General features: G+C 24.9%; 1 protein-coding gene across 1 annotated transcript; it reads right to left on the reverse strand.

Annotated features, from left to right (window-relative positions):
* Positions 1–16699: 16699 nt before the first annotated feature.
* Positions 16700–17320, reverse strand: LOC129613802 (protein doublesex-like; the record flags this gene model as incomplete). The annotated part of the gene is made up of 1 exon (XM_055528062.1): positions 16700–17320. A coding segment is annotated over one exon (621 nt), but the record flags the coding sequence as incomplete, so codon positions are not given.
* Positions 17321–23941: the final 6621 nt, after the last annotated feature.

Here is a 23941-nt window from a genome sequence, read left to right on the forward strand (position 1 = left end):
TTTACACTTAAGCAAACTGATTTTTTTGTTAGTTGTTATAAAAGCTTATGATTAGCTTTGATTAAACTCTTGAACTGAACTGCTGAAAAAAATCTCCCATCCGAATATTTATACCATTAAAAAATTTTGCATAATATCAAAACTATTATGCATATTTTAATTATGAACTATCCACGGATATTGTTGTCTATTCTTTAAAGAGGCAACTCTGATGAAGCTAATCAGTCATACAGTATGTTTAGGTAAAAACAAAATAAAAACAACAAATTTGGGCAAAAAATAAGTTGTAGTGGAATTCCAATTTCAATATAAAATCAAAAAGAAAAAACCAAAACATGAGAAAAAAATTTAAAATAGCAAAACAGTTAAAAAAGAAATGGAGAGGAAAAAAACAACACTTTTTTCATAAATTTGCAAATCAGTCCAATAAAAATGATCTATAGATTAATTTATTACCATTGAGGTATGCCAAGATCGAGGTTACTAGTACCAGTAAGCAAATTGATATTTTATATTATGATATGGTGATATTCCAACTTAAAACAAAAAACAAATGTAAAATAACAATAAAATTTTTGTTGATAACTCATAAAATATCGGGTGTTTTGGTTCTGGAATTTAGATTAAGGTCACCAAATTTCATTTTAGTGGCATATAATCCGTCTTATTCATAAACTGAATAGTTCCTTGTTCTTGCTTTTGTTATATTCAGGGTTGATCAATAACAAAAACAACTATTTTATGTATTTTTTGAAATTTTTTTCAATTGCAATTTCAAATTTGTTATAGTTAAAAAAATCATTTCTTAAAGAAAACGTTTCAAAACCATTAGGCATTGTAGGATCCAGTGTTCTTAAATTATTCTTCAGTTTGTAATTTTACTAAAACCTGCTAATTCCACATTTATTTTGATACGATTCAGATTGAAAATCATGACTTTACAAGATAACAAAAAATCAAAGCAACAATATATATTTCCCTAATAATCCTAAACCCTCCTAGATAAAATAAATCTCAGGAATTTTTAATATTGACTTTTGTTACTGATTCTCAAAAATTTAGGTAAAACGAATTGTCTCGAAATTTTTACTTATAAATGGCTACATGTCCGTTTCAAATTAAGACCGAACCAAAATCAAATCAAAATTAAAAGTGATAATCGTACTTTTTAACACTCAAATCAACTTAAATGTTTCGAATAGCTTCGCTCAGCTGACTTACCTATGTTTTTTTTGTCACTTAGTATTTTATTTCTGCATTACGTTCGCGTCACTATTTCGTTCAAGCGTATTTCTGGTGTATTTAAATGAATCAGGTTCTAATATACAATTATGATTTTAATTTTTATAAAAGAAAAAATTCTGTTATTATACATATGTGTAGCGTTCTCATAAGGATGAATTCTCTTACCAGGTTTAAATGTTTTCATTTGATTTTAAGTATTTAATTGAATAATTAATTTTCAATTTGCGAATAATTGTTGCTGTTCATGAAACGAGCAACTGTTACTTTTCATTATTTTGCAAATGAATTTTAAGATAATTATGCCAATTGGAGAACCTAAATTCTTTAAATGAAAATTCCGCTGTCTAAAATTAAATGGCGCTTATCGTATTACAAATTAAACGTTTTTTATTACCAAAACTTAAAGAAAAATTCGTGTGATATGATTTTTTTTCTCTAAATTAATTCTCAAAAGAAAAAAAATAAAATTCACTTTTTAGTATTAAATATTTAGTATTTTTTTCTTATTATAATTTTTAAACGGATTTAGTGCCAAAAATGTGATTCTAGCCATAAAAATTTATAAAAAAATAACTCTAACATTATTTTGCTAAAATTCATTAGGTTATGAGAAAATTATTACTTTAATTTTGAAATTTTTAGTTGTTTGACTTTTTTACATTTTCCTTTAATTTTTGTAGGTGGAATATGTATCTACAATTACTATATAGAAATCGAAATTCAAAAATTAATAAAACATTGTGGTAACAAAATGATGTTAACAAAAAAAAAACAAAAATATCTTATATAAAAACAATATCTCGGCTCCAAAAAATTTTATTGCATTTCTTTTAGCTTACATTTTCTATTTTTAGAAGAGGGACATTAAGAGAAGGAAAAAAAAAAAGCCAAAAAAAAAGAGGTTAAAGATGTCTTGTGGTGATTATTATTTGTTGGCAATATTGTAATCACCTTCTTCATTTATGTATATATTACAATTTGAAAGAGGATGTTGTTGTTAATACATAATATAAATTTTACTAACTTTATTTATTGTATTCCTAGGTGGGCTTATCAAAATACGAATATGATTTATTAAGATTTGTGAAAAATTTGAAAATTTTCAACAAATTTGTAAGATTATAATAGATTTGGCATTTTAAGGTTATAAATTATTATATATACATTTATATTTTAAATTTAAACAAATATTATTTAGGTGCTATTTCGATAACTTTTGAATAATTTCTTTTTATTTTTCGATTTGTTTTTCTTTTCTATATAAACAACATCACCACATTATGAATTGCTTGAAAAGAAATAACAATTTTTTATATATAGAGCTACTTAGTTATTAATAATAATTATTTATAGTTAAAAATATACGAAAAGAAAAGAAATTAAAATTTATTGTTTAAATCATATCATAATTTTAATATAAGAATAAAATATTAATTTATATTAATAATACAATGTGAAAATATAAAGGTTAATTTAGTATTGACCATGTCATAAGGTTAAGATTTATAAGATATTTCACTTGTTTTATATGCACACAATTTACTTTTCTAGTATATGCACATAATAATTGCTGCCTTTGCAAAATATGTGCGAATACAAAATGATATATATATATATGTATTACTTGGAATATAATTGACAAATATTGATCAATAGTTTACCTACATAATATTATATATGGAAATTTTCTTTTTAGATCCAAATCTCATAACAACTTAGTTGGATATCATTTGATGTCCGCTGAATAGAACGAAACTGATATTCGATGCAATTTGTATGTTTACTACCCTCTATTCATGCAATCCTTAAGCCACTTTAAAAAAAACTCCTTTAACTTAATATTTGTAATTTTTTCTTTTAATAATCAATCTTGTTTTTGAATCAACAATTTTTACAGCATTGCGAAGATGTAATGAAATTTATAAAATTCATATTAAAACAAATAACGTGCTTTCATTTATTTTATATAACTAACCTATTTTACTGCAAGAATATTATACTTTAATATTTTTGCTTTAATATTAAAAATTTATTGCAACTGTTCCTAAAAAGAAAAGAAAAAAAGAAAATTCCTGTTCCCAAAGAAAATCCTAACATTTTTGCAATAAAATAAAATTTTTATATCGTACACTCTCACTATGCCATCATAATTATAACTTTGTTGTATTTTCACCATCGAATATGTACGTATGCATAATGCATCTATACTTATATTGAAGAGGAATACTATATAGTATAACATTATTTGCTACTGAACTTTTAAATCACGATTATAAAATAAAATTTATTTAAAATAGAAACAGCTTTTAATCAAGCTATAATCATTTTAACAGGTATTTTATCATCAGTTTTATAACCCTACATTTTCAAAAATATATTCAACAATTAATATTTTATGATATTGATAAAAATCAATTCCATATTCTATTCAAACAAATCAATAACAATAATAGTTATAATTATTGACCTTTAATATTTTTAATAGGACTTATGTATATTTTGATTTTCAAAAAGTGATAATGAATGAAATGGAGCGCGAAGAAGAAAAACAACAATTTTTGTACTGCACAGATAGGCATACAACTATAAATATCGCGAATTAAACAAAAAATGAAAACGAAAACGAAAACAAGAATAGCCACTAAAAAAATAAAAAGAAATTAATTATAGAGATTATTATCATAAACAAACCGCATCTAACGGCACTTTTTCAAAAGAGAGTAATAGTGATAGAGAGTGTAAAAAAAAATATTTATAAAACAATAAAAAAGTTTTGGTTTTCTATTAATTTTATTGTGATTGGAAGAAAACACAGAATTAAAAACAAACCTTTTAATCAAAACTGAAACTGAGACAATAATCGAAGGTAGTTACAATAGGTATATTTGTATATATCTATGTATGGTATATGGACAAACATACGAGTACATATAAAATTTTTAATAAATGCTGGGAAAATGTGAATAGCTTTAAGATACGGGGCAATTAATCTCTTTGAAATTTTCTTATTTTTCGAAATTATTACAAAGAGAAGTCACGTTTTCGCTTTCCAAATAAAATGATTTGACTATTAAAATAAATTTAATATAATATATGTACATACATCTGCACATACAATATACCACCTGTATGGATGTTAAGAAATATTTTATATCGGAATTTCACATGGCACAAGTATTGTTCCGTCATTAATATACATAGCTTGAATCGATTATAATGTATTTGAACTAATAAGCTTTATGTTTAATAAAGAATAAGTATGCCTGGCTTAAAAAACGTTATTTACACAGATTGAGACTGAATACATCTTTTGCAAGGGAACTTAGGAATGAAGTGCAGAGAATAGTTTGATTAGAGTATGTTCAGTGGAATAATAGAGAATTATAGAATAATATTTAATAGAGAATGGATTTTTTGTGTAAAGTACTTAGTTGCTGGATATTAGCTCAGAAATGTAAATAAGTTTCGTAGATAAACTAGCAGTATATCTTCAAATTTAACATTTAAGTTGTGTTTGTCAAAGAAGCTTAGCTAACAAACTTTTCGGGAAAATTTGATTCCAGAAAAAGAATATCTGTCAAGAACGAAGTTAAGATTTTTTGGGGTGTATTAAAATTGGAAAGTTATCTACAAGAAAGATTTACAAAACTACGTAAAACACATTTAATAAATTTGAAAGAAAAGGTTTATTGTAGGATTGCAAAATATTGCACTCTCACTTACACAAGTACAGACCTGTGACTATATCAAATTTTCCTTTTTTTTTTGGTGGATAAATTGCTTAAATATTAAGAACTTTAATTTATTAAAATAAATTTGTTTTAAAAATTTTAGAAATTTTTTTTAATTATTTTTTTTTTTAATTATGTATCGGTACATTATGCATCTATACATTGAGAAATAAATTCACCTGCGCTTTACGCGCTTTTACTCCTCTATAGATAGGAACTAGAAAGGGGTTTCTTATTATCATTACTTTAAATGAACATAGATTGCCCACAATTAAAAATATTCAATTAAAAATGTATTGTTTCAAATTTCAATTTGATTTTAGTTTTGTGCTTTTTTTTCACTATGAAAATTAAAATTTTATAAAATTTTTTAACATTTTCTAAATATTACAATATAATTGGTCAATGTCTAATGCATTAGTCATGTATTTGTAACAATATTTTTTTCGTGATCAATTGTGAAACCGAAAATAAGACAAATTGACTGTGAACGAATTAAAGAAAAACATTTTTTATTATTCTCTTGTTGCTTTCTTCAAATATTTTGTGAACCCTTTTTGTTCATATTTCAATTTGTAATAATTCAAACATATGTATATGTATTTATACAAATTTAGAACGCTTATTTTCCACATATTAAACTGCGTTTATATGTAATAATGCGTAATATTCCGCTGTCATAAAGTTAACAGACATGGTAAATTCATATGAAACTGATTTATTTAATGAAGAGTTAAAAAAAAAATTATTATTTTTTGTGTGTTTAAAAGAAGCTCTTTTATAAATTGGTTTTCTTTTATCATAAAATTTATTACAAATAATATTATAATAATTGTATTTTCTTTGTTTCATCACAGCGTGTTTTAAAATTTAGTTATTACGAAAAATCTGTAACTTAATTTAGAAAAATAGTTTAAATTTTCTTAATTTTTTATTACAAATATTTCTTTGTTTCTGAATACACTTATGCATTTTGCACTAATGAAATTTAATTTTAAAGGTTTTTTTTTGCAAAAACTTCAATAACTTCAAGTTAGAGTTTGTAAATAAATAAACTGCTCCTACAAAATTTAACCCATATACATGTAAATCAAACAGGATATTTTCAACTAGGGTTTTGTTGTATATATTTTAAATTTCAATTTATGTTAAACCACAAAATCTTACAACCATTATTTCGAATTCTTATATATATACTTTAACAAATATGTTGATAATGTAGTTAAGAATGTTATAACGTCTCTGTAATGAAGCATCTGTAAAAATAAAACTATTTATAATTTTAATAATAATTATTTTTTGAAAATTTCATATGTTTCTTTCAGCAATCTGGGGTTAAACATAAGATCTTTTATTTACTGCACTATTGGTGTATATAAAAATATGGTAACACAACTGTTTCATTAAATTTTCACTTGCATGTAAAAGTTTTTGGTTTAGAATTTAAACTACTGAACTGAAAAGGTTTTTATTTTTAAAAAGATTTAATATGATATAATAAAAATATTAATTGAGAGGCATAGAATGTGACTACAAAGGTTTAAATAAAAACCGTTAAGATTTACAATTTAATCTAAGAAGTTCAAAGATTACACTCTTAAATTTAAAACTTTAATTGAGAAGTTTAAGCTAAAATTTTAAACCACAAGGTTTTGAAAGTAAACTTGGATGGTTTATTTTCAATTTTAAATTCAAGAGGCTAAATTTGAAATAGCATTTTAAATTACTCGGGAAACCTGGAATTTTAAGCTTTAGTATTTTTTTAGGTTTATTATTTAAACTGAGTAATTTTAAAACTCCATTTTAAACCAAAAAGTTATTGGTTTAAACCAAATGCTTAAAAATTAAACTGTGCATTTTTCATCGTGTATATTACCTAACAATGTTTTTTCATCAAAAACACGACGAGAATCCCGACAAATTATTTAATTGAAAGTTTGGTTATTTGCACTGTAAAACTTGAATTTAAATTGAATACTTTGTAATTTTTGAAAAAACATTTGTGATTGTGTTTAGAGGCGTAGATTTACACTTAAAAATTTACGCATAGAATGTCAAATGAATCAAATAAGATTAAAATGATTAAATGGTAATTAACTGATGGCTTCTTCTTATACATTTTTCAGGTAAAAAGAAAACAATAAAAAACCAACATTGTTATTAATTTGAACAAGTTTGATTGCAAAGGATATTTATGCAGGTCAAGAGTGCTTTTTCTTATTATTTAATTTGTATTGTATTGTCCAATTTATATTAAATGTCAATCAAAACTATTCATGGTGTTATTTTTGTATGTCATTTTTCAATGCTTAATAATGCAATGTTATTTTTGTAAAGTCTTTTACAAAAATAACATTTTATCTAATTTTAGAGTAAGTAAAACTTTAGTATAGTGAGGTTGCACACATCCAATGTTAGTTTTAACTTTATTAAACGCGAAGTATTTTAGATGAAATGTCATTGTATGTGTTAATTACATATATTAAATTGAACTGTCTTATGCATACAAACATTATAGAAAAAACAAAAGACTTACATTGCGAACAATATTGAAATAAATTTTATTGATAATTTTAATTTATTTTTTCTTATCAAATTTTTTAGGTTTTTTTCTTTGTCAAATTTATAAAATTAATTGACTTCCACGTCATAATTTGTTAAAACGTTAATTCTATAGGGAGCAATTCGTAATTTTCGTGTCAATATCTTACAATCCTACAAATTACAATTTAAAAACCTAGAATTTAATTACTTGATTACATTACTTTGCTATTACATTACTTCTGTGTTGTAATGGTATTTTTCTATTTCGATTAATTAATTTATTCTGTTAATTTCCAATGAAATTAAATTAATTAACAAGTACTGATTCGTATTGTTGGTAAAAATCAAGTTGGTGTTCAGATTATGTAGATGTGTTCAATAATATTTTATATCGAACTACTGAATAATCGAACAGTTCCAAAAAGGGCGAAAGAATCTTTTTTTAAAATAAAGAAATTTCTGAATTGGTTATTAATGTAAGAGGAAAGTTTTTCAAATTTTTGATTTGTAATAAAAATTTTAATTATACTCTAATCAGTATACAATAGGTACTAATAATACTATAGTAGGTATTGTAATAAAGTATTGATTATAGAAATTGCAAATTATGGCGTCAGCAATATAGGGAAGTATTTTATCTTAATTAAATTTTGAAATTTTTTTTATCATTTCATATATATTTGCGGAAATATAAACGACTGAAATCCAATTTAGTGATAATAAATAACCATTATGTATTCACTTTTTTTTTTTTGTGATTCCAAACTTTTCTCCTACAATTATACTAGTTTTAATTCCAGGTAAACAAGTAAAATTATATCAAACTTATCTAACAAGCAAAAAATCAAGCTATGGAGTATTGAGTATGGAGTATTGTTTTTTTCATTTGAATTTTACAGAAACCTTTTAATTTTAAAAAAAAAAATTTATTAACAAAGTCTTAGATTAGAAATAAACATGTTTTATTTTATCGACTGTATAAAACCAAAACAAGTGAATTTTAATAATTTAAATTTAAATTTGAAAAAAAAGAAATTTGCATTTAGATGGTTTCCATATAAAATTTGATCGTATTTTTAATAAAATGACGCATTTTTACACGTAAATTATTAATTTATGTTTTATTGTATTTGGAATCGCTGTAAATGAATAAATTTTTATTAAATTTGCATTTGAAAAATCATAAAGTGTCGAACGTTATTTTAATAAAATTAAACTGGTCTTTTGCTTGGATTTAAAATAATTTTTGTTTTTGCATCTTGTAATTTTGTTTTTTTGTTTTTACAAAGTCTTATATTTGACGCCCATTTTGACACATGACACATATTTTTTTTTTGCTTCTTTCATTGATGTTATTTTCGTTTAGATTTTTGATTACAAAAAAAAAAATATTTCCTTTGGTTAAATTTTTGCTTTTGTTGTGACTTTTGATTTGATTTGCAAATCTCATATCATTTTCATTTCGTTAGCGGGTAATCGACTGAAAATATACAGACTTTCTACACACTTCAATTAAGAACAACGAAATTTTACATTCGATTTTGTCACTCGTTTGTTCTATAGTTCTTTTTTATTGACAATGCAACTATTTTAAACTATCAAGAGCGGCAATTGTGATTATTTGTGCTAATAAAAGATTCTCCAATTGATGTAAATATTAAAATTAAGTTTAAAATATATTAAATATTCGAATTCATAAAATCTGATCTGGCCAGCATATGACCGACCGCAATATGTATTGTCTAATTCTATAAAATTTAAAGGACGCTAGCAAGCTTTTTAAGTTTTTAGTTAACATGCCTGAAAAAATGTCAATTTGGCTCTTATTAAAGCTTCACTTTGTGTCATCTACATTTCCTGAAAATTTCGTCAGTTCAATAACAAACAGAACTAAAATATTTAATTTTAAAGAATTCCGTCGATTAGATATGGCGCAAAAATGTAAAAAATATTAAAAGTCTGCTCTTATAAGCTTGTCGCAAACATAATTCCTAAAAATATCAATTTTAGATATTTTATCGTAATCTCAAACGTTTTTTAAATTTTACGAACACAGAAAAATTGTGGCCAAGTCCTTGTAATTCAAAGTCTTATAAATAGATGTCCCAAAGGTAATTTTACCGTTGTTATAACAGTAAATGTTTCGCTCCGTTAGAATAAAATTTTTTTGAACACATTTCAAAGTTAGAAAAATTTCAATCTTCGACACCATTAAGGCGTGAGATTCCATTATTATGTTAATATTTCTTCTAAGTTTTTTTAATCTCATCTTGATTGACCTATAAATCGAAAGGCTAAGGGTTCTTTGTTAATACTATTACATTAATGTAGTAAAAGAAAATAAGTCTCCCTCTAGAAAATAAATGTCTCCCATATTTTCAAGAAAAATGCATTTAAAATTGGGCATAAAATGACACAATTTATTCAACCAAATATCCCAACAATTAAAATACCTAGTTTCACTGGATTGTTTAAATTCAATGTTCGAATGTCAACAAAAACTTCGAAAATTCAGTCTGTTCAATATGTGAGCATTACTGAAGTTTTTATTGTTTGTTACTGTTTTTTAGACAACTATTATTTTTGAATAGACAGAGGTAAACTGATAGAATTTTTTAAGGTATAATTTTAATTCAATTTCAAAATTCGACCCTTGTTTAACAATTTGTAAAGAGATTGCCCATGTATCAAATCTATCAACCTAATAATTTACAATTTAGGAAAAAAAAAAAATATTTTTTTTTTTTATTTTTAAATCAATTTATAGCAACATATTTTGTTAGTATAGCTTTATTTCAAAGAAAGTTGCAAAAAAAGAAAAAAAACAAAAATTTTTTTAATATTTTCTTTTGTTTTCAAAGTTCAAGCGAGTATACGAGCATGAAAACAAAAAATCTAACACAAAAATGGTATTTGGATAACAATAGAATTATTAATTTTTGAGCTACCATTTTTGGATAAAATTATTATATTTTTAATTTATAATATATTATAAATAATAAAACTAAAAAAAAACAATCAGTTCTGTTTATGCAATAACAATTTTTTAGTTCTTCAAGGTTTTATGCATTTTAAATTTTCAATCCGTTGTTAACAAGTTTAAAGAAAAAATGATGGAAATCAAAATTTATGTAGTTCAGTATATTATTAAATAGCTTTGTATTTTTTGTATATTTGTTTAGTTATTAATTTCAAATTTAAATTTATGTTTTATTAAAATTATTAAAAGAAATGCTCAATATTTTAAGTGTGTACTGTGTAATTGAATTAAAAATTAAACATGCTTTTAGAGAATAAAATTTGCTAAGTCTTTTACAGGGTTCCAATAGATGCGCACTCATGCAACATTCCAAATGTTTAACACTCCATATATAAGCATTATAGCACTTTCAATTGCGTCAGCTTGTAGAATAAATTTGAGAGGAATTATAATATCAAATTTTAAAATCAAATCAATTATGCAAATACTTGATAATTAAATATTGAACTGACAACTGAACAACTGAATTTAGAATATTAGACTTTATATACGAATGTATTAATACGAGAAAAACATAAGATGTATAAACTTGCTAAAATGGTTGTTTCGATAAATCAAGGGAATTATAAAGCGATCAGCTTATAATATATTTTTTGAGATTTATTTCTTAGTAACAGATCCTGGTACTTTTATTAATTATTTACTTAACTTTTGCCCTGACGTTATATTTTTTGCTTGTAATTATTATTCTTCCATATTATTAAAAATTAATTCTAGAATAAACATAATTAGTCGCTTTCGATTAAGTCGTAAACAAATATTTCAAAATCCCAATCAAATAATATCAACATCAAATTCGCATTCAATTAAATCTATATATAAGAAACTTATAGATAAAAAGTAATCTCTTATATAAATTTACAATAAAATATTAATGTATGAAATGATAATCTAAACCTTTATATTCAATAACATTCTGATTGACGGTATGGCATTTATCAGACATAAAGTTTTCTTTGTGTTTGCGTGAAATTACAAGATGCTGGAATATTTTCAATAACAATAAAAAAATAAGAATCCAAATTTAAAACTGAGTTTTATAAAAATGTACTCGAATCACAAATTAATTCAAAATACGGTTGAATTTTCGAATATTTCGAAAGCAAAATTCGGTTTTTACCGCATTTTCCTTTCTCTTGCATTTTTATACAAATTATTCTAAATATTAAAATTCGCCGTAATATATGCAATTTTACTTTCATATTAAGTACATTTTTTTCAATAGATTCTTTGCAAATTAATTATTGCTTAAATATTTAAAAACATTGTTACTGACATTGTAACTCTCAAAAATATTTCTGAACGAATAATTTTTCATAATATTTGATTGCAAAATATTTAAATTTTTTTTTTAACAAAATTATTAAGAAAAAAAGGAAAAAATATAAAAAATTCCTAGGTTAAATGCTTTTTCTCTTATATTTTTATATTTGATTGCATTTTTTATTTATTTATTTATTTTTTATATGAAACTACATAAAAAAATGATGATGAATGTTTGCACTGTTTTAAATACTTTGTAGTAAATTGATTCATTCTTCATTTGGATTTAGAAAAAAAAAAAAAAAATTTATTTGGCAACAAAAAAAAAATTTTAATAATGAAATTTTTTTTAAAAAGGTAAAAACAAAATCATTAAAAAAGATTTCTTTTAAATTTTAGTCTAAAAATGGAATACAGTGATGAACGTTAAAAAAAGTTTACAAAGTTGATGAAAATTAATTTTTTTTAGTAAATATTTAAATACACCTCTAATAATAATTTGTTACCGAACAGTAGAAGCGATGGTAGTTTAGATAACATTTTCAGTGTTTGTGTTTCTACTTTTTTTCTTCTTTAAAGTTTTTATTGTCATCAATAAATAAATTTGAAAAAAATAAAGAATGAATAAATATAAAAATGCTAAAGAAAACAAAAAAAAACAAAAATTCAAAATGAAAACAAAAAGCAGAAGCCAGACATTAAAAAAAAGTATTTGAGAAAAATGCGAAAATATGCGAATTATCTTTGTGCGAAAACAATTTTTTTTTATCTTAAGGAAGTCAAATATAATCAATAAAATTTTTTGCGGAAATATTAATAATTGAGACGATAGATTTACGCCGTTAAAGAATTAAAATATTAATTAAAACATAATATCAGACCATGTTTATTATGGTACGGTAGGCGGTATAAAATTTATAAAGACCTAGAAATATGGAAAATAAAAGAAGAAATAATGGAATAAAAGAAAAGAAATACAAAGTGGTTGGACAAAAGAAACATAATCAAAAAATTTCAATATTATTGATTTCAATTTCAAGAAATGGCAATATTATTAAAGTTATAATAACTAGAATACAAAAGAAAATGTCAAAATTTGCTAATGCTTATATTTATGTACACAATTACATTTGTTTGTATAAATATGTATTTATTACTCTAATAAAATCTATTTAGTCAAAATCATGATTTAATTTCAATTTAAGTGGTTGTTTTCGCCACAGCATCACTTGATTATAAATAATTATTGTAAAAAATTACCTTAAAAAGCGATTTTGGAAAGTGTTTTCGTAATGAAATGGGCACAGGCACATTAATGTTTTCCAATCGTAAATTTCATTTTTTTTTATCTTTTATTTTTGTCGCTACTGATTTTGATCATATAAAGTTTTTCATGTCACAGCGAAATTACTTTGTTAGGCGTCTGTTAGTATGCAATATTAGGAGTACGCATATATGGAGTGATATTACCATTGTGTCTTTTTACCGATCGACTTACATACAACATGAAAGGTATTGTAATCGTATTAGTTTCATATACTTATTTGTTTCCTGCTACAAAAGTGTAAAGCAATTAGTTTTGGAAAAATTTCGGTCTAACCTTTTGTGCATTTCAGATGAATCAATTTTGATGAAAATTTATATCTCAGCTAACTTTCATTATCTGATGGATTTATTAGTTTTTGGAATATGTCAGGTTATATAGCAAGTGGACTTTTATTTTATATATGGATTTAAAAAAAGATATTTACCGCATATGATACGGACAAACAAGAGATTTTCGGTGAAGGTTTTGATTATTGTGACAAATACCTGAACTGTAAACTGATATGTGGTCTACGACTGAGTTCTCTGTGACCCAATGCTTACAATAGTGCTAACGAATCTAACAAACAAATTTTTTGGGAGAATTGGATTCGGAAAAATTTTACCAAAAACTAACTACTTTTTTTTATTTTATTTGTATTGCCTATGAAGTTATGATTTAAATTTAAAGGCTTGTTAAATATTAGTTTCTGTCTTCGTTATGGGCCTTGTAATAGTATAGGGATATGCATAGATCTAGTTGCAATAAAATGGCTGAAATTCGCCTTGGATCCAATACGTCTTTCGTCTCATATACAAAAACATCAGCTTAGTTGAGCAACCTTCAATAAGATTTTGAAAATTTATATCTGAACTTCTGAAATACTTGAATTCAGGCATTTCAGTCAGAATTCCTTTAAGATTTTTTTAATTCCATACTAGTCCTTATACAAGTAAATTTCGTACTATTAATATTTTTTTTATTTTATTTGTTGCGGAAAAATTCTCAAAAGAAGCCACAATAAATCTACTGGCTCATACATCGAATATATTAGTAGGGCCAATGTGTTTGATAAAAGTCATTGAAATTGCTTTTCTCCTTCTGGTAGCTGTCCTACAACTTCAAAAGTTATTTGGCTATATCTCAGAAACTATTAAAGGTGTGGTGTTGAAATTTCACACAAGCAAATATATTAGAAGGGCCGATGTGCTTTATAAAATTCGTTAAAATTTCTTGGCTCTTTCTGGTAGCTGCCCTACAACTTCAATAGTAGTTTGGCACACACAGTATTTTGAATAACATAGTACTGAAATTAATGTAGTAATACGGCAACTTAAAGTCAGAGTCTGCCCCATAGTAAGTTACAGCATATTTATTCGCACATAGGATAAAAAATTCGTACGGATATCACAGAGTTGACAAGGTCAACTCCATTTTTTCTCGTTTTTACTAATGTTGTTATTCAGAAATGGTACAATGCCGTTAATCATATGTTGGGTTACATTAGGTTTTATTCTTTAATATAAAAACATATAATAAAAATTTTATGGTTATTGGTCATAAATCAGTACGTGTCGCTTAGCTTGAAGTTAAGAAATTAGCTATTTTAAAATTGAAACATTTTTCAAAACATAATTTTTTTTAAAATAAATTAAAATTAAAATCTATAATTGAAAATATTTAAGAGCTTGCCACAGTTTTAATAATTTAACATAATTTTTAAAATATTTGAAAATGGTTTCAATTGAATAATTTGCTTTTGAAAAATTTATTTTGTTCCTTTTCTTCCGCAAGGAATCAGAAATTACCAATACCTAATAATAATTAGCCTAGTTTTAAGCAAAAACTATTCATAGCTAGATCAGCTATAAAAAGTAAAAATTGAGATAATTGACTTTAAAAGTCAAAAATATTCTAAAAATCACAAATTATTCAAAAGCTTTCATATTTCCTTGTTGTATAAAAGTTTAATTTATTATAAGGTAATCGGAGGGGTTCCAACAGTTTATGATACCATTTTTAATCAAATTTTATTTCAAAAATCATAGATTCCCGCAAGTTATGTAAAAGACTTTTTAACATTTCAAAAACAGATTTTCTAATGTACCAAACAGGTTTCATTATAAGTTTTTTCTTAATGCTAATTATTATTTATACAATATTTAATGGTCAAGGTTACCATAAAAATTCAACCACTAAAGCGATGTTACATGTGAATCACAAAACATTTGTGCATTTCAAAAAAATATATGAAAACCTTTCGTGTTATAAAACATTTTACAATATTTTGTAGTAAAATTTTAGAGACGAAAATATAAAAAAGACAAAAATATCATGTTATATCTGTAGTCGAGTTTGCTAAAATAACCCGGACCTTACGAAAATTTATGATAAAAGGTATAAAAATATTTTAAAACAAAACTTTCTTTCTCTTTTAATTTGTAACTTAATATTGATAAAATGATTTTAAATGTAAAAATTATTTAAATTTTTTGTGTGAGAGAGCGAATCAAAACTATAATTTTTTATATCAGACATTTATTCAAAAGCAAATTATAACCATATCTAAAACAATTGTATCAAATTTATGGACAAATTGAGTCGACCTTATAAGAAATCTTTCTTTTCTGTAAAAAATTGAAAGATGTCGTAAGAAGATTATCGTCTATATCGTGTTGCTTTTTTGTAATTATTCTCACAGAATTGATAGCAAAATTATCTAGAATTAATATAAAAGTCAAGATTCAGGGAGAATTTGACTGACCATCCTCATTTTCTTTAAATTTAATTTAGTTAAACATAGCAGCACAAAAGGTGTTTGCAAAAATTCTAGTTTGGATTCATATTCTTATTAATGATAATTTTTTTTTATTTTTATTGGGTGGTAATTCAAGAATTAATTTTGTATAGAGTGCTACCATTTGCGTTTCTCGTTTACTAAGTTAATATTTGTTATGAGTTGCTTATATAAAATTAGCATGATGTCGTTTTAGTCATGATTTTATACGCTTTTGTTGTTAAATTATAGCTTTTAAATTTTATAAATTTTTTTTTTTTTAAATACTATAAAATTATCTAATACCAAGTAGTAAAGCGAATTTGTATTTGCTAAAGTGCGCTAAGCATTAAAATAGAAATCGCAAAAGTTTTATCAAGTCGTCTTGCGTAAATGAAGGCGGAGCAACATTGTTTTTAAATAAAATAAACCCAAATCGTTTTTTTTGTGTTACAAATATTTTTCTCTAGATACTCCTAATCATATGCAATTTTTGTTAAAGATTTTAGTTCTCCTAAATATATGCTGAAGCTTCAAGAAAACAAAATACAATTCATGCAAACAATTAGTATATTTTTATTTCGATTTCGGAAAATATTTCATAATATTTTCGTTTTGCGTGTTAGAAATTTTACTTGAATTTACAAAAAAAAAAAAAACGAAACATTCAATATTGTTATCAGTCTATTAACGAGTATATTAAAAATCTTTTTAGCCTCCTAAAACTATACAACAAAAAAGTTGAAAAAAACAAATTGAACTAGAATTTGAAATCTTCAAATATTATCGCCATTTTAATGGACTGCTGGTAAGTATGTATTGTGTACCACTGGACTAGCTACAGCAGGTGGAATATAAGAATTTTGTGGTGGTGGTGGTGGTGGAGCAGGTGCAGGTGCTGGCGGCAAATATGTATTTTGAACTGCTGGTGATGAAGCTACACCGAAATTGCCACCAAAACCACCTGCAGAACCACCAAAACCACCAAATCCACCAGCAGAACCACCAAAACCTCCTGAACCACCGCTACTTGGTACTGAACCAACGAAACTTTGAACAGGTGCTACACCTTCATTACTAATTTGTGTTGGACCATTCAAATTATTGTATTGGGCTTGAATGCTATGTTGTGCATGTTCAGCTTCTTCTGGTGTTCTATATTTGACGAAATGTACTTCTGGTTTATTGGCATGCACATCTTGTGATTGAGCCAATTTATTTTGTAATTCACCCAAATCAGTTTGTTTTGTAAGTACATATACGGCTGTTTTATCAGATGAACTAGATTTTGCTAATTGTAAAGCAGCATCAGTTAAACCTTTGTTTTCTGGTGCTTTTATAATAACAACACGTAAATTTCTTCTAGCTGATGATTGATCTCCTCCGCTGCCGATTCCACCTAGATCATGATCTTCTGGAGCTGAATAAATTGAAAATTGTTTATTCCATATTGCTGGACCCTGTTGCCCGCCACCAATATGACCACCAACACCACCGCCAAGATGACCATGTTGTGAAGATGCTTGTGGTTGATTATAATTGTATTGTGGTGCTGCAACCGCAATCGAAACCAAAGTAAAAATCTATGTTTAAAATATAAGAAGGAAAACGAAGAATGTATTCAATTTTATTTGCTCTTTAAATAATTTTTTATAAATAACAAGTGAAAGTGTTTTATATCTAATTTGTGACAATTTTTTTTTTATTTTTACCAAAAATCCACGCATCTTTAAAATTATTTTATGGTTATTTTCTTGTAATATTAAAAAGTTGTAATAGTTAAGAGTTCAAGATTGAAACTGATAATCTAAATTTGCAACACCACGCTATTTATATGAAATGATATAAAATTTTAAAAATGGCAATAAATTTAATGTGTGTCACTTTTGCAACTATAATATTCAAATTATATCAAAAGAAATGTACATTATGCATGTATAAAAAATATATCAAAAATTTGAAAAAAAAAAAAATATTAAACGAATAAAAAAAAAGAAGATTTAAAAAGTTATTCAATTTTGTAACTGGTGATGACGGGTAGAGATTGTGTCTTTTTTGTATAACAGCACAATAAATTAACTAATTAAAATAATTTCGAATATTTTTATAATTTAAATAACAAAACATAAAAAAGCAAATAACAAATAACACACGCTTTTATATAAATAATAAACGTCAAATATGGAAGGCTTTTAATTTTGCTGCATTTAAATAAATTCAATCTTTTTAGGCTTAATCTAAAACACCTCAACCTAGTGTCCTGATTTGAAAAACATTTGTAAAATATTTTTATTTCTTCAACCCATAATAGGATTTTTTTTCTTTTTACGTAAATCAAATATTTTTCTCTTTACATAAAAATGTCATAATTCTTCAGATTTATTAAGGTAAGATGAATTTGGATTGCTTGTTACATTTTAGAGGAAGATAGCTATTTTATTATTTTTGTAAGAAAAACTTACAAAAATTTGCATTTCAATTCTCATGTAAAATTTGTTGTATTAATTTAAGAAAATTTCCATATATATTCGATTAATAAATAAGAAATAAATGAATCGATTTATTAGAAGATTGTAATAAAAGTTGAAATAAATCATTGAGTGATTCGGTCGATACCCGCTTCTACATATACTTCATTAACAAGGTGTACTGTAGTTAATGAAAATCTTTCCGAGAATATTAAAAAATTATAATTAAAATTCATTTATCATATAATATTAATGTATGTTTGTATATTTAGAGCTGAAAACATTTAATTTTAATGTTTTATTTTGACCATATTTCAATTTTCGAAACATCAAATTTTCATATTATTATTACAATAATTTTCCTAATGTTCATAATTTTATCATATTAATAATATTTTGTTATTGTAATTTGATACATACATACATTTAAAAAAAATTGAATGTTTTATTTTGGTAAGCTCTTGAAGCATATTTTATAGCTTTTATAGTGAGATAATAAAGTGACAAAGCGAGGACAAACAAATAATAATAATTATAATTTTATTATGAATAAAAGGTATGCCACATGATAAAATTTATATACCATAACAATAATTTTGTAAGGTTTGCAAGTAAAATTTCCGGTTTTCTAATTATTTTTTAAATCTAGAGAAGTTGACGTAAGATGTTAAGATTTAAGATTAAGGTTACATGTTAAGATTTAAAATTTTAGGAAGAATTCCCGGTTTTTCCCCGTCGAAAAAATTAGTGTTGTATGTATTATATGGGTTGTAAAATACATATGGTATGTTCGATAAGAAGAAGTTCCATAAATGACGAATTTGTGAAATATTACATGAAAATTAGGAATTGTTGTACCGACATTGGGAATTATTGCGATCGGCACCGAATTGTTAATTTAACGTTCGGCCAAAGTACGTAATTTTGAAAAATCTGATTTACGGCCAAGGTTAAAACTGAATAATTGAAAAATTAAAGAGAAATATATGTAACTTACAATTCTTTTATGAAAACTCACGTGTCTAAAAAATTATTTTAAGAACTTAAAATTATACCTGCTATGTAACCTAAAAATTAATAAATATCTTTTTAGCACTTTTCCAAAAAAATTTTGAAAAAAAGTGCTTATTAGTTTCACTTTGTCCGTCGGTAAAAAGACGAAATTTCAGAAAGCTGAAATTTCAAGATAGAAAGCTGAAATTTTATATCTACCTAGATCTTTACTAGAGACTTATTTGCGTAGTCAATTTTCACCTATTTTCCCCCTCTACAAGTTATACCCCCCCAAAACGTTAAAAATGCCACTTTTGAACTATTTATTGGAGTGAAACCATGAGCATTTTTCGATTTTTGCAAAATAATAAGAGCAGTGGCTTGCTTTTCCTATAGCGGCATGCTATAGTTAAACTTTAAAAAATAAAGTAGCCTTTAAAATTTACCGTTATCTAAAATCAGTTTTATCCATATTTTTGCTGTTGTTTTTTTTCTAGACCTCAGGTTGTAAAACTCTGAAATTTTAACAGCTTTTAGACACTAATCAATAGTTCATTTCGTTAGAAGAAAATTGTTTTCCACTTCCCCCCCCCCCTGAAGTTATCTTCTCTTGAAATTTGTAAAATTTTAATTTTCGCACCTTATATTTTCGAAATGCAGGTTTTTCAAAATTTTTATAAATGTAGGGGCTAGTTAAAAAATATAATTATTTTTCTTAGTTCACTCAATTAACCCTTAAATTCGAGCATTATGTTAACATTTCTTTAAATTTTTTTGTGCTTTATTGCAAAGATTGCACGCATTGCTCATCCTAAATGTATGCAAATTTTCAAATATGTGAAAATATCCATAGATATGAAAGTAATTTTCATATACGAGTACATAGCAAGATTGTTTAATATTTTCACTTGCTGAAGCTAAAAGTGCTACATTACAAACTTTTGGTTTAACCCAACTTTATTTAAATCGGTATCACTTTTATATTGTGGGTTTTCCTACATAACTATTGGTCGTATTTAAATCATATCAATTAAATCATAGAATTTACCAATTCGGGTTGGATTAAGAAAATCATTTAAAAATTTGTGAAAAAGCATGAACTTTATCAAACATATGAAAAACTCAATCATTTATTGAAATTAGTTTTTCTATGAAAATTTCTTTTAATTGTAAACTAAAGTTCGGTTGACAAATATTGCAATATTTAGAGGCACTTGAGCTCTATTTTGTTCCAGCAAAGATAAATATGGTAAAATTTTAGATTAGCGTAAAAACTAAAATCAAAAATACTAAAATTTTTAAATATTTTTAATTTAACGGTGCAAAGTTTTTGATTAACAGTAATAAACTACAAAATGGTTTTTTCTTCAATTAAATTTACGCGTTAAGCACAAAAAAATGAAAAATGAAAACAAAAATTTGTAAGAAGATGTTTTAAGATAAAAGAGCTTAAAAGCCTAATTTTCTATATCAAATATCTCATTAGGCTAAAATTATAGAGTGTAAATACTTTCGAAAGCTACAGTTTTTTGTTATTTATTTTTTGTTACTTATATTAAATGCATATTAATTTATTTTACACATATTCGCATAAATATCACCATTATGCCATTAAGAAAAAGAAATTAATTTGCAAGCGTTTTTTAAAATAATTTGCAAATCCATATACGGTTTTATTAATGCATAAATTTGCATATTGTGGAATTTATTCTGCTTAATCTTTTATTATCAAACTGGCCAGAACTCCAATCAATAAAAACGGTACGCTATTGAAATAATAGTAACGAGATTGTTAAGTCAATGTAAAAATTCTGAAATTAATTTAAAGTTTTTTTGTCCACTTCGTTGAATAGGCTTTCCTTTTAAAAGTTTTTTTGTTTTATTTCAAAAATTACATACATTACTTTGGCTTATACAAAAAATATGCAATCTTTGAAATACATCCGTATACGAATGAAAGTATTTTTAGAAATGGGATATTCTTACTTATCGAAGGGAAATTTGCTACATTACAAACCATTGCTTTGAATCAACTTTATTGAATAAGGGTTTAGATTTTTTATAAAATAATACATATGTAAATAATTTCAGATCAAATGGTTTGCAAAATAGCAAATTCCCCTTCATTCAATTGAAAAATAATTTTCTAATTCAAATATTCTTATTCCAAATTCTGGAACAGTATATAAATATTGAGGATTCTCGACTTATAGGTGAAACGACTAGAAAAAAAGAAAGTCAAAAACAAACGAGACTTCTCGATTTAGTCTAAGAAGCTGGGACAGCTCTTCCGTGCCTTTCTTCACGGAATGTAGGCACAAAAACACCACAGTGCAAAACTAACGGTTAGTCAATTTGACTAGTTTTAGGAGTTTAGTCTTTCGATACTTTTCAACATCTATCTAGTGGTTTATACATATACATATATATATATTGCCATTAACAAAACAAGAAAGTATTATTTATAAATATTGCTAAGCATCTGAATAAGAACTAAATTTAAGATAAGCAATTAAGTATTGGCTAAATTCGACGGCTAACTACGTGAGTAAAAATGGACAATTCTTTTGTTAGGGGAAAGAGAGCTGGGAGGGAGTAAGAGGTGAGGGGATGGAGGAGAGTGAAATGATGTGTGGGAACGAGATGGAGGGGGAAGAGAGGCTATTAAGAACTTATTGAGCGTTTTAAGCAGGGTGGAGAAGCTATAAAAATTTGTATTTTATAAAAGTATGGATTTGGAAATGTATTTATATTTATAAAAATTTGGATTTTATATTAGTTTTTCAGTATGTGTGGAAAAACAGAGCACAAAATTTTATTGCTAAAACAAATATAGTTACTTATCTTATTTCAAATCATTATAAATTTAAGTATTTAAAATTCTTGAAACCATAAAAAATTTAAATAAACTCGTCATGAATTATAAACTTATAAAAAAAATTTCAACTCCAATTATGACTCGTTTCATTTAAGGATCTGAAAATATCTTGGATTACGCAATATAAATAACAGCTACAGCCATACATACATACATTCAATTACATATAGTTCCATTATTGAAATACATTACGTAAAGGAACGTATGTATTTCAATAATGGAAAATGTTATTGAAAGTATTGATTTTCCACCAAATTTCCTCCTGTACGTACATTTTTATTGAAATATAAAAATTTTTCGCTTCACAAGTCTTGTGTTACAAAATAAAACAATGAAGTTTAGAAAAATTTCAGAAGTTTTTTAATGCAGTTCTGATTGCCGCCAAATGCATAAAAATTTTTTGTATAAATTGAATCAATCTTTGCAAATTCAAACATAACAATCAAATTTGAAATAAAATTGAATTTAATTAATTTATTAAAAAGTCCTCATAATTCGTTTATTTTAATTTTTATTAGTTTCCTATTTGACTAAAACGCATTCATAACCTTCGAATTAAAACGATTATTTTTTTTAATCGATCGCATAACATTTATATAAATTATTGGCACAATGAATGAAAAGGGAGGGAAAAAATAAGTTGAAACCTTTAAATACCATGTTTGTATAACTTTTTCCATAATTTTTTGCGAAAAATTTCCATAAATATTTTAAGATTAACTTGCATTCATTATTACGGACTCAGTCATTTTATGGTCAATGAGTCAAACTTATGCGATTTTTTCCTTGTTTTCGCATTTAATCAATAAATTTTGAAATATTTTTTTTAATAATATTGCTAATAACAAAAAACTTTTGTTATTAGAATTGCAAATTTTGGTAAAAAAAAATTATTGAAAAAAATTGAGAAAAAAAATCAAAATAATTTTTGCAAAAAATTGGAAATTGTTTTGCAAACATATAAACTTGATTTAAAAAAAAAATTAATATAGAAAACCATGCAAACTTATTTTGCTTTAGATAAGGCTGGACATGCTTAAGCTTAGACATTATGTCTACAATGAAGTTGAATTCTATTGAATATCTCAACGAAAATTACTGTAAAATTAGATTAGACACAATTGAGCAAGGTGTCACATTTTGAATTTGAATTGTCTTGTGATTTGTTTTGACTTGTGTATTACCTTATTGTTCTAAGTATGATGAAGACAATTTTGATCTTAACTTATCTTAACGTCAAGTGTTGTATGGAAAAGATTTTAAGGGTGAATTAAAGATTAAAAAGGAAAATTCTTTCAAAGCTCTTTGATTAAACTTAAATATGAACAAAAAGGTTCGACATCTAGTTAATAAATTTAGTATCCACAACTTTCCCCATTTTGATTTCTCAAAATTGTAGAAGATGTAAAGGTCAAAATTCTACTTTCATGTTATAAACCTTTAATTTTTTTTATTATGCTACTTTTTTTTAATTTTAAAAATAATAAAAAATATTTGAAGTTTCTCACGGCTTCCAATATTGGTTTCTACCCATTTGGAATGCAAATTTTATTTATATCTCACATAATAATGTACAATATTTTTTTATAAACGTGCATTTATACATTAAATTATAAAATTAATTTAAAATATATTTTTTGAATTTTTAAGAAACTTATAAGGTTAAAAATTGATTCGCATAAACGGTATAATTAATA

This window comes from Condylostylus longicornis, unplaced genomic scaffold, assembly GCF_029603195.1.
Source record: "Condylostylus longicornis isolate FDR11 unplaced genomic scaffold, ASM2960319v2 ptg000004l, whole genome shotgun sequence".
NCBI classification, from domain to species: domain Eukaryota; kingdom Metazoa; phylum Arthropoda; class Insecta; order Diptera; family Dolichopodidae; genus Condylostylus; species Condylostylus longicornis.